Consider the following 12870-nt stretch of genomic DNA (forward strand, 5'->3'; position numbering starts at 1 on the left):
AGGTTTCAGGCCCCATCATAGCACAGAAACTGCACTTGTTAAAGTTACAAACGACTTGTTCTTAGCTTCGGACCAAGACTGTATGTCACTATTAGTTCTACTTGACCTTAGTGCTGCATTCGACACTATAGATCACAACATTCTTCTAGATCGCTTACAATATTACACAGGTATTCATGGTCAGGCTTTAAGCTGGTTTAGATCCTACCTGTCTGACCGATACCATTTTGTAGAATTAAATGGTGAATCCTCCAGTTTACTACCAGTTAATTATGGGGTCCCTCAAGGATCAGTTCTAGGACCTCTGCTTTTCTCTATATACATGCTTCCATTAGGGAACATTATTAGAAGACATGGGATTAGTTTCCATTGTTATGCTGATGACACACAGTTATATATCTCATCAAAACCAGATGAAATAGCCACAGTGTCCAAATTAACTCAGTGCCTTAGAGAGATAAAAGACTGGATGAGCTGCAACTTTCTATTGTTAAACTCCGATAAGACTGAAATACTACTCATAGGTCCAAAAACCAGTGCACATAAACTCTCACAACTTAACTCCCATTTAGAGGGATGTACTATTACAAGTAGCTCGACAGTGAAAGACCTCGGTGTTATATTAGACAGTAACTTGTCTTTTAAAAATCATATCGCCCATACTACCAAAACAGCCTTCTTCCACCTTAGAAACATTGCCAAGCTGAGAAACATCCTGTCTGTATCTGATGCTGAGAAGCTAGTTCATGCGTTCATGACCTCTAGACTGGACTATTGCAATGCATTACTAGGTGGTTGTCCTGCATCTTTAATAAATAGGTTACAGTTAGTCCAAAATGCAGCTGCCAGAGTTCTCACTAGGACAAGAAAGTATGACCATATAACCCCAATTTTATCATCTCTACACTGGCTACCTGTTAGGTATAGAATTGACTACAAACTGCTGCTACTTACGTACAAGGCTCTTAATGGTTTAGCTCCCATGTATCTAACTAGTCTTCTAACACGTTACAATCCTTCACGCTCTCTGAGATCACAAAACTCAGGGCTTCTGGTAGTACCCAGAATATCTAAGTCTACTAAAGGTGGTAGAGCATTTTCTTATTTAGCTCCCAAACTTTGGAACAGTCTTCCTGATAGTGTTCGGGGCTCAGACACACTTTCCCAGTTTAAATGTAGATTAAAAACTCATCTCTTCAGTCAGGCGTACACATAATACATCCCATAATATCATGCACCAGTACATCAGACCAGCGCATTTTTATGAACGGCAGATATGTTAATCCCTTTCCACTGCTTTTCTCTTTGTACCCATCCCGAGGCATCCAGACACTGTACCAGCTCCCATCGTCCTCTGTGGGACGAAGCCTTTGGACATCCACTGAGCCGAGGCCGACTCTAAGAATCCTGAGACATCTCCAGTTAGACTCTGTGGTACTCAGAAGATCAGAAGTCCTTGAACCTCACACCAATACAACATTTGTTTGACTGTATATTACAATCACACCCCCAGTGTCACCCATATGAGGATGGGTTCCCCCTTGAGTCCGGTTCCTCTCAAGGTTTCTTCCTTTACCAATTTAAGGGAGTTTTTCCTTGCCACTGCTGCCTGAGTCATCTCAGACTTGCTCATAGGGGAATAAATACATACACACTGTGAACTATATACATCTAATAATAATCTAGAATTTTTATTCTGTTAATTCTTATTTCTTTTATTATTCGTTATTTCCTTTATCATTAATTATGTTTACCTTCTGCTCTATGTTTATGTTCTGTAAAGCTGCTTTGAGACAATGTCTATTGTAAAAAGCGCTATACAAATAAACTTGAATTGAAAACTTGAATTGAATTGAATCTCTCAGGGTAAGAGGTAAGTATACTACAAGACTCTTTTCTGTTCTGGCACCAACGTGGTGAAATGGGACAGATAACTATTTTCATACAACGGTTGAATACCTACTTATTCATGAAACACTTCAACTAGCACTTTCTTCCCTGTTTGTTGTACTGTATGTGTGTACAGTAAATTTTGGTATGATTTAGGTATCTTAAGTCTGTAACCTAATGAACCAGAGTTAATTCATTTAATGATGGAGACAAGCACTTTTGTACGTCACTCTGGATAAGGCTGTCTGCCAAATGCAGTAAATGTAAATGTATATATCTCAAAACAAAACAGAAACATTTTGGAGTATTTGTTTGTACTTTTCTATGAATGTATTACCCCTAGTAGGCTAGGTAGACAAGAAATACTTATAAAGAGCTAAAATTCTAAAAGCACTAAGTGTCTATTTTTATGAGCCTTTAACCACACTTGACAAAGAAATTCACTGCTGAAAACAGGAATAAACAAAACATGAGGAAAATCTTAGCCTCTGGTAAATAGTTAATTAATGCACTATATTTTATAGTATTATTTTAATTTTCTTAAATTGTTGAAATGATTGAAATTGCAGTCACTATATTTAAGATGAGGCTTATTATTTTAAACTACATTATTTGACCTGTAAATGTCTTTGTAATTTATTTGTGAATATAATTTATAAATATCTAAGATATACAGTATAACATTCTACATTGTCAGTTAAGTTCTTAATTCTGTGCGATGCAATCTGTTGTCCTTACAACCGACACTGACACTAACAACCGGCAGATGGAATAATGATGATTATTCCAGTTTTTAAGCTGAGCTCTGAACTTTAGAGAGTCAGCAGGATCAAAGAAGACTGTGAGGACAGATTTGAATGCACATAATGATGATTAATTCAGCTGCTGCTCTGAGCTCACACACATATAGCACCTATAGAGCGCCATCAGTATTATCACTTTATCTGTGTAAGTGTAAAAAATCATGCTGAAAATGCATCAAAACCACCATCTGCTACTTTACTTGTTTTTTTAAAAAAAGCCTTGGTAATGCTAACTGCTGTAAATCTCATTGGAAATCAGAAAAACCATGGAAATTTGATCTTTAACTCTCCTGCTGTACAGAGTACACTATTGATTTTATATATCTTCATTTTTAATTGGATATAATTAAAATAAGTACTAAAGCCATTTAGTAGTAAATATCTGAGAATGACCAATATTCATATGTATACATTACCATGCACTTCATTGCATTACAAATGCATAAATAGCCCAACTGACTGTTGCATAAAACTTACAAGCTCTATAGTACAAAGGACGTTCGCTTTTGTGCAGATATCTATGTTTTCCAATAACATGCCAAAGATGCAGCCAAAAAATCAGTGTATCTGTATACGAAGTTACTGACTGATATTATAAAATGAGACTGAAATCTGCTTCAGACAAAATACTGTCAGATATTTAATATATTTATTCATTCATATTTCTCTAAAAATAACTCTTATTTTCTTTGGCTGTGTGTCTGTAACAACATGCAAACTACTGTAAATTCAGAGCAAATAACCCTTTCAGGCATGTCTGAGAGTAATGACATGTCTGTGGATACAGCAGCTATGAAAAAGTAATAAGTAGACATCTGCTGTAGAGCAAAAATAATCAGTTTGTCTCAACAATCATCTCATTCTGAATTGTTTATTAGAAATATCACCCAAAAATCGTATATGTTTGCCCATGGATAGATTAAATTAATGTAAAGATACAATCTGAAAACAATATAACCCTTGTCATAGTGTCATTTCCTTTCTTTATCCTGACCTTTATACATAACAGACCTCACTTACCATGACACATTAGAGAGATTTTTTGTGAAACAGCTTGTAACTTTGTTTAGAGTTCCAGCTACTCTGCTTATAAAGATGGAGCTTTAAAGCTACTGCCATCTCCTTTCATTTGCAGTGAGTATATTTTCATATACTTTGTGCATGTGTGTCCCTTTGAATGCACACACACATGGACTCCCTTTGCATCTTTGGTCAGTATTTTTCACACACTTGCAACCACTATCCATCTAGACATGTTATCATTACTAAGAAGTTAAGTCAAGTACTAACAGCTAAGTCTTTTTATAGCCATCCTGTCATCCTAACATTACTGTGCTTGCCACTTAGATTGACACAGGTTGCTATGGATGATTCTCTGTTATGTTAAACATTCTAAGACCATTAAAATACAGTATCTGCGGTTCCCTAGAGTTAAGAAACTTTTAGAATGGGTTTCGCAGTCCGCAGATAAAGTGCTAGTGGTTGCATGTGTGTGATGGTCACATGCACGAATGAAAAATCTTTTGCTCTGTTGTTGGGAACCTGTAGGTCTAAAACTACAAAACATTTTACTTAAGTTGCTCATGTGTATTTTACTCTAGTTCTATATTATATATCTGGAATTTAAGGTTGTTTCCCAAAAAATGTTAGGGAACACTTGTGCTACAAGCTGAAAATAGCCATTAATTAATACATTTCCTATCAGCATTAATGTCAATGTTGCACAGGATTTGCATGTGAATTTCACTGCTAAAATAGAATTCTAGCGAAATATGTAACTATGCATGTAAGTAGTTACAAGGTAAGATGACATTTTTTGGAAGGGGAATGTATGCATAAAGACACAGACATACAGTATGTTCCTATAACCACAGTTACATTAATCTCATAAGGTTTACTGGAGGTTGTAGATAACGTAGTAAAGTTTACAAATGCTCGTAATGCTAGCCATCCGCTTTAGCAATCTCATACTGTTATCTCACATATTTTTACTAACAGAAGTACATTTCTCAAGCATACACAAATGCAAGTGATGTCAGTGCTGTCCATTGAAGCTCACAAGACCCTGAGTGTATTCAGTGGATAAAGAAAAGAACAGCTGTATATTGTTAAATTCTAGTGTTTATATATAGCTCTGATCTCAAATCTGAAAATGAAATAGTGTTAAAACCATTGTGGTAATGATCAGGTGCACACAAATGTTTGGCAGTATAGTGTAGGATGATGATTTATGCACTGATGATTCTCTCTCTCTCTCTCTCTCTCTCTCTCTCTCTCTCTCTCTCTCTCTCTCTCTCTCATACACACACACACACACACACATGCACGCACACACGCACACACAATTACCATATCAGCATAATTACACGAGTTGGTTAAAATTAGAAAGATCAGAATGAGTCAGCAGAATGGGTATGCTGTTCCTATGACTTTAGATAAAATGAAGTAAGATTAAGCATCTCTAACAATATAAAAAAAAGACAGAGGTATCAAGTGTAGTTGTTTTTCTATTTATACTATCTCTCTCACTTTCCTTCTCCCACGCAAATCTGAGCTTCCTCTTCTCTCTTCTACTTAACCCCTTAAGCTCCCAGTTTGCCAGTTCATCAGCATTCAGGTTTTCCTTTCAAAAGCATAGAACATAGAACTCAATAACCTCTATGAATTATTCAATAACTTGGTAAGCCCAAGCTTCCTTTCTAAATCTTTACAAAAATGCAAAGGAGGCTCATTGCAGACACTCAATATTTATCCATTCCTTCATCTTTGTAAGCTTTAGTGTTTTTGTTTCATTCCAGTTACAATGATCTATTTTAATTTAAATCCAACATAAATTTTAATTAGACTAAGTAAATCTCTAACATTAACAAGATCAAAATGTCAGACAAGGTCAAACTATTGAATTAAACAATGGCTGGCCTTTGGAAATCTTAACAAACAGATGATTATATTGATTCAAGTCTTACTTACATTACCCCCCTACATACACACACCCACCATCATGCTGATCCTCAAGCATGTGAAAGCTTTGTGTATTACATTCATACAAAAAGGTTATAAAGGCATTTTAGTTTAGTGTTAGAGCTTTATCAAGCATATATGTCTATATTTGTATCTCTCTATATAATAATTTAAATAATTAACACTTTTGAATTAGTTAGTACTTGAATGAAGCTCCGGTTTATGTTCAGAAGGGTGACAAATAGTAAACATCCACATTAGACACGGTTGTAAGAAATGAGACATAACATGACAAGATAATTAATATGCATGAGGAGTACTGTCTTATTCATCTTTCATGCATAGTATAAGGAAGTCTCAGAAGTGGTGAATTTCTCACTGTGTTTGTAGAGTGTTACCTCAGCTTTTGCACCACTTCACTTAGTACGTCTAAATTTACATTTATGACCACAAAAATTGCAACAGCGAGCAAATGAAAAGGAGAAGAAACTTGTGCAACAAAAATAGCAACACGCCAGCTTTAACTGGTAAATAATTGAGGCATCAGCATGACAATAAAGCCCTAGCGATTCCTAACACTACTTGGGCCCATCTGCCAATCTGTGTGACTGCAATACAGGAAGCCCTATGTGTTTTCCTGCATGAGCAGAAGAAAGTTGCTGCCTCAGTGCTGCTGCTTGGTTAGCTGAGCTGGGTACATACAGCCCTACAGAAAACTGAACACAGTATAAATCAAGCATTAGCAGCCTTCAGTTTCAGGTCAGCATCACTGCTATTAGAGCTGACCTCTGCAGTTCGCTGAAGGGCAGTGTGAGATGCCGAAGACTAAAGGGACCTAACAGATAATAACAGGATTAATGCTAGCAGAATGTGAAACCACTCTAATATGAAGGCAGACATACAATATAGGCCTAAAAAGTGATTAATACCTTCCGCTATTGGTTATGTAAGGAAGATAGACTAAATAGACTGAATCAGATATTTTCTGTTAGACATTTTAGCAGAGTGCTGGGACATTTTGATCCCTGTTGAAATGAGTTTATGTGTATATATTGTATGTGTCTGGATGCACAGTATGTTTAAAACGCAGGGTCTAAACAGTAGACATTGAGAAGTGAAAGAGGGAAAAGGAAATCAGAGGTACAGGGAATACGGATAAAGAGAGCAAATGCAGTGTCCAGAAGAGCTAACAATTAACTTTATACTTAGCTATGACAATAACACACAGATCAGATATTATCTTATATATGATAATATCTTGCAGTGCTATAGTTATTGCTGAATGCATTATTTGTGGATGTTACAGTGTGTGTGAGAGTGTGTAGGTTTGTGCTGGCTGTGTGTGTTCTGTGCGTTAGAGTCAAGGCAAGCATAATAGCAGGGTGTAGCTTAGTTAGCTGTGCAAGCAGGCATATATAGAGGGTAAAGGTGCAGACAGATCAGGTAAGTGATCCACAGAGACCCTCCCTCATTCCGTGTTAGAGCCCCATGATGAGAACGGATTCTGGGCAAGATTGAGCCCATGCCCCTAAAACCCAACTGAAAACCTGCCAGACTCAACCTAAAACTGGACAGGATTCTTCTGGCGCATTCTGTGAATCTATATAAAGATACACAGCTGATGTTTATAAAAGAACACAATGGCCAGAAGATTATGGTTTTGTTGGTCTGTGTAGACAGGTGTTTCTGTGTGTGTGTGGGTGTGGTTTGTTGCGGGGAGGGTTGGGGATCTGGGGCTGCAGGCTTCTCTTGGCCCAGACACAAATTGTGTGGCACAAACCTGTGGCTGGAGGCACAGCCCGACGTGGAGAGCACAGCGCAAGCTCTGATGAGTGAAAAAAAGAGAGCAGACATCAGAACAGCTCTGATCTCTTGCTCTTACCACACATACCTTAAATCTTATATTACCACCATACGGAAGGGGGACAGTAGAAGATGCTTTATGACCTCAATCAAAACTCTTACATTTCACACAGGAATAGAGCAACACATACTACAAAATACTTACAAAGTCGACTGTTTTAAATAGCCGGCAAAACTGCGTATTAAAAAAATATGATAAATAATAGCTCTGGTTAATACTTCTGTGTCTGAGTAAACACATGAGGGTGCTCTGCTTGGATTACATATAATCGAACAATGGAAATTCTTTTTACTGCAGAATTAATAAACAAGTAGAACAATGTTATTTCTAGTTCCACAGATGCCACAGGCACTAAATTTAACCAGGTTTTTTTGTTTTTTGAAAACATGCGTCAAAGTGAAGCTTGAATATGCCCCTATTCTGATACACATACAGCATTTACTCAACATTCTACCACACCATATAGCTAAAATAAATAACTTTTTATTAAATACAGTGAACAAGCATGTGGTACACACAGTAACGCAGCACGCCTCCCTGCCTCAACCAATTAGTGTTTGCCTGAACAATGTTTGATGCACAGCACCCCTTGAATTGTATATAAATGTAAATGTTTAACAGTTAGAAGTATTAAGCAGGCTTTAAATGTAAAGATGAGCAACAGCACCAGACATAAATTAATCTTGTTATATAAGTATGGACATGCTACGTTTGTTTTCCTCAGCTGTGAAATCCAGAACAGCAGCCAAAGCAGAAAACACATTCATTAATCACAGAAGCTAAAAAAAAAAAAAATCAAACATTAAAAAAGTGTTTCGAATGCCTGTGAGAGTTGTGCTCCTGGTCTGCTTGGGGCTGCAGGTCACCTTGGTAATCTGAGTAGCTGGGTTAAATTAAAAACAAAACATTCTCTTTTGGCCAATAATAGGTCACTAAAACTGTCCATCACTCACCCTCAGGTCGGTATTGGGCAACGATGGCCACAGTCTGACCCGCCCCCTTGAGTGCAGCTGCAGCCTGTTCATGTGTAGCTCCTCGCAAATCAATGCCATTTACCTGCATGCAACACACACACACACACACACACACACACACACACACACACACACACACACACACACACACACACACACACACATACACACACACATTAACTCTTGTTACTCTTTGATCAGTGATCAAAGCTAGTATAATGCAATTGAGACCGTTGATAAGTGACGTTTTTTGAGTGAATGTGTGGAATAAAAATGGTGTGTGTGTGTGTGTGTGTGTGTGTGTTGCTCATCAATATTTGAGCATGTAAAGATTTAGGTGAGTAAATGAAGGAAGAAGAAGGAAGCCAAACATACAGATATATTTTAGAGATATTTTAAGCAAGCGAGCAATCATGAGCTAACTTCATTAAGATCATGAATGAACATAACAGTAAACTTATGCAGCGTGCAAATCTACAATCTAACCTTTCTCCAAGGGTTTTTAAGTCATATTCTTTTAATGTCCATTATCATAAAAAGATAATTTTGTAAGATTAATTATTACTTATTATACATTTCAAGCTAGCATGCTTAGACACGCTAATGACGGGGTTTTTGAGAAAAATTCTGAAATGTTACAAAACCTCATGCTATTCTGATTAGTAATTTCTATTTATAGTCTTCCTCTGAGTCATTTCTGTTGCTTCTGTTTTTAATCCATTGTCTCCATCATAATAATGTACTTACAAACTAAAGTGATATTCAATAGTAATAGGTCATAAAGTTCACTGCTAATGCTGTTAGATGGGTAACATAATTCAACAAGCTATATGAGAAAATTGTATGTTGAATTTAATTATACTTTTATACACTAACTCACAAACAATAAAACAACTGCTTCACTTTAAAACTCAGTTCTCCAAATCTTAAAAAATGTTAAACTTCAGAGTTTATACAATTGTTAGATGTTAAAAGATCTTAAAAGCATGTACTACTCTGGAGCAGATATATTTGAATACCGCAAAATAAATCACCTTATCCCTGAGTATTGTAGGATAATATGCAGTAGGGCTTCTATTCTGAGACTCAAGACTGCATGCTGGAGAATGGAAACTCATTTTTGGGGGGAAAGACGCCCCAGGCTAGGGACAACAAGAAAGCAGCTGTTCTAACACACACTGTGTTTCAGAGTCATACTAATATAAGGCATTCATAGTAGAAATCTTTAGAGCATTGACTCTGTGGAGAAAGCTGATGGAATGGATCAGCATGGAGGGGTTCAAGTGTATGTGAGTAAGTATGTGCAACCTACTGTGTTTTCTTGCTCATTCCATCTTTCCTGTTTGTGTGTGAATGTGTTTATGTGTGAATGTCTGCTGTAGTCTGCAGTATGGCCCATGTACTCAGACTCATTTGACAGCACAAACTCACAAGGCAAACCTGAGTGCTATTCTTAGACTCCAAATCAGGCCAGAACACCATTATCTCTCTCTCTTTCTCTTCCTTCATCCTCATTCCCATGTGTCTACTGTTCCCGAGTCTACGCCTTCAGTCTCATTTCTCCTCTTTTCATTGTTTTTGCCCCATCTTTCTTTCTCCCATTTGCATCTTTAGTGGACTGGTCTAACTTTAAAAACTGCAGGAAGTCCTAGTAAATTGTAGAGAACAAGTAGTGTCGATGTCTGATTAGGAGTGATGAAACACAGGAACTGAGCATGTCTGATTTTGATTGGGGTGCTTATTGAGGACAGCTGATTTGGAGTGGTCTAAGTCTGAAAGTATTTTATTATGAACGATGAAGAAACTGAAGGTGACTGATTAGAGATATTTGTGGCATTCCACAATTATAGAGCCAAATAGAGCCTGATGAGCTCTAATGAAGACACTCAGGAAGCTGACTTGAGGCAGCATATTTTGTTATCCACTTCGTGATGCTACTTCAATCTTAATTACTTTGCAAAAGCTTATACTAATGCCTTTAATTTTGACTAACATTTTTCTGTTGAGACATTAAATATTCTGGCGCCATCTACTGCTGGACAGAGAATCTGCACCATTTTGGCGTTAAATGCAGATAGACTTATGTTATTGATATATATTTTAGTCCTTTTAAACAAAACACATATGTGCATAATCTAGTCTAACAAACATGTACCATGTAATAGTTCCAAAACTTTTAAGAAAATATTAATGTACAAGACTGATCAAAGAGAAAGGTGAATATCGATGGAAAAAAATACTGGTCAAATCAATAGTTTCTAAATAAATAAATAAATAAATAAATAAATAAATAAATAAATAAATAAATAAATAAATAAATGTGTGTCGGCACAAAACTTACAGACAGGATCTGATCTCCTCTTCTCAGCTCCCCGCTCAGGTCAGCTGGTCCTCCTGCAAGGATAAAGGACACGAAGATTCCCTCGCCATCTTCACCTCCCACGATGTTAAAGCCCAGTCCGGTGGAGCCCTTATGCAGAACAATCTTCCTCGGTTCCCTGTATGCACATGTCCAATAATACATCAGCTCAGAGTCTGTGGGGCTTAGCATCTCTCCTGACCCGGACACATACGTGTCCTGGAATGCTGTATACATACACACTCGTAGGCCAGCTGGCCAGGTGCTAGCTCACAGTCTAGAGTGTGTTTGAGCACAATGGCTGATGCCTAATAGGGGACTGCTCTACTTTTAGAGAATTTGTCCTATTTTCAGTGGTTTCTTAGAGCGCACACACACACACACACACACACACACACACACACACACACACACACACACACACACACACACACACACACACACACACACTCCTGCACACGCACGCGCACGCATACACACACTCCTGCACACACACACACACACGCACGCACGCACGCACACACACACACACACACACACACGCACGCACGCACGCACGCACGCACGCACACACACACACACACACACACACACACACACACACACACACACACACGGGTTAAACAACAACAACAACAACAACAATCATAATAATAATCATAATAATAATATATTAAAATTATAATAAATAATATTATTTATTATTAGACGACCAAGATCACTTCCCATGTTTGTATATAAAGCAGGGAGGCCACTGAATGATTATCATATATTTTTTTAAGAAATACATTTTGGTCTCCAATATTTTTAAGATTATTTAAAATGTATTTTAAAATGTATTAAAAACCTGCTAAATATACATAATGAAAATACGACAAAGAATAATTTCTAAGAAACCTTAGAAAAGTTGTCTTTCACAATATTGCAATAGATCAGGCATTTCAATTCTCTGTTTACCTTTTTCTGACCCAAAAAGCTACTTTTCCTCACATCCGATCAACAAAACTGAAGGAATCGAAAGGGGTAAGGAAAAGTATTTTCAGTGTTGAAAATGCAATTCCTCTCATAGGCATTAGATGGCGCTCAATTTTAAAATGTTACTCCTCAAAAAAGCATAATGTGAAATACATATATATCAGGCACGATGCCAGAGGTCAGATTGTCAGACTCAGCCAATTAAATAACATGAATTCCGGTAGGATCATGTAGACAGATTTCACACAGATATACAGATAGCACAGTGTGAGAATGTTCTGGACACAGTGCTTTAACACAGCAGGAGAACCATAAATACATTACCACAACCTTATCTCTGGTCTGACTCCTCTGTGAGCCACTTTCTTAGCAGATGGTAGATCTTTCCTCTGTCTATCTCTCATTTCACTTTCCATCTCTCCCTTTACCTGTCTAGCTTTCTTTCAATCTGTTCTTCCCCCTAGTGCCTTTTATCCTTCTACTCCTGTCTGCTTCACTCTGTCTCCCTCTATATCTGGGTTGGTGCACCTCCAGGCCTTCAGGCCAGTCAGAATCACAGTGGAACTCAGATGGGGAACACAAACTAGAACACAGCAGTATTGCAATGTCAACTTAAATGAAAATAGTTGAAATGTAATGTTGAATTTCATTTCATACATCTTGCAAGCAAAGTACACCGTAAAGTACTAAAAAACTTAAAAGCCTATATTATAATTACAAAAAATGGAAAAAGGACTATGGGAAATCTTTGTAAGCAAAACACAGGGTAAATAATATGCGGCCTGGATACAAAACCATAAAAAAATATTTCAAAGGCTAATTTTGAGACTTTAAATCATCATACCCAACAACAACAACAACAGTAATAATAATAATAATAATAATAATAATAATAATAATAATAATAATAATAATAATAATAATAATAATAATAATAACATTACCATGTTCCAAACAGGCTATATTTTTGCCTTTTTACATTTTTAGGTTTCATTTCTAATTTCCATATCTTAAAATTCTAAGGGTTACTGACAAATCATTTTG

At 36.9% G+C, this 12870-nt stretch overlaps 1 protein-coding gene across 29 annotated transcripts in view; it reads right to left on the minus strand.

Moving 5' to 3' along the window:
- The window catches only part of dlg2 (discs, large homolog 2 (Drosophila)), a 196739-nt gene that overhangs the window by 24533 nt on the left and 159336 nt on the right, over positions 1-12870 (minus strand). For 20 of the 29 annotated variants that reach the window (XM_047804700.1, XM_047804702.1, XM_047804697.1 and 17 more), the window contains 3 exons: positions 10834-10990; positions 8472-8574; positions 7435-7479 (listed from right to left, as the gene is read on the minus strand). In XM_047804700.1, coding sequence (XP_047660656.1) covers positions 7435-7479; positions 8472-8574; positions 10834-10990 — 305 coding nt within the window. The remainder of the gene's footprint in view (positions 1-7434; positions 7480-8471; positions 8575-10833; positions 10991-12870) is intronic. The other 9 variants (XM_027150703.2, XM_047804718.1, XM_047804717.1 and 6 more) reach the window with 1 other exon arrangement.

Source organism: Tachysurus fulvidraco, chromosome 20, assembly GCF_022655615.1.
Source record: "Tachysurus fulvidraco isolate hzauxx_2018 chromosome 20, HZAU_PFXX_2.0, whole genome shotgun sequence".
NCBI lineage: Eukaryota > Metazoa > Chordata > Actinopteri > Siluriformes > Bagridae > Tachysurus > Tachysurus fulvidraco.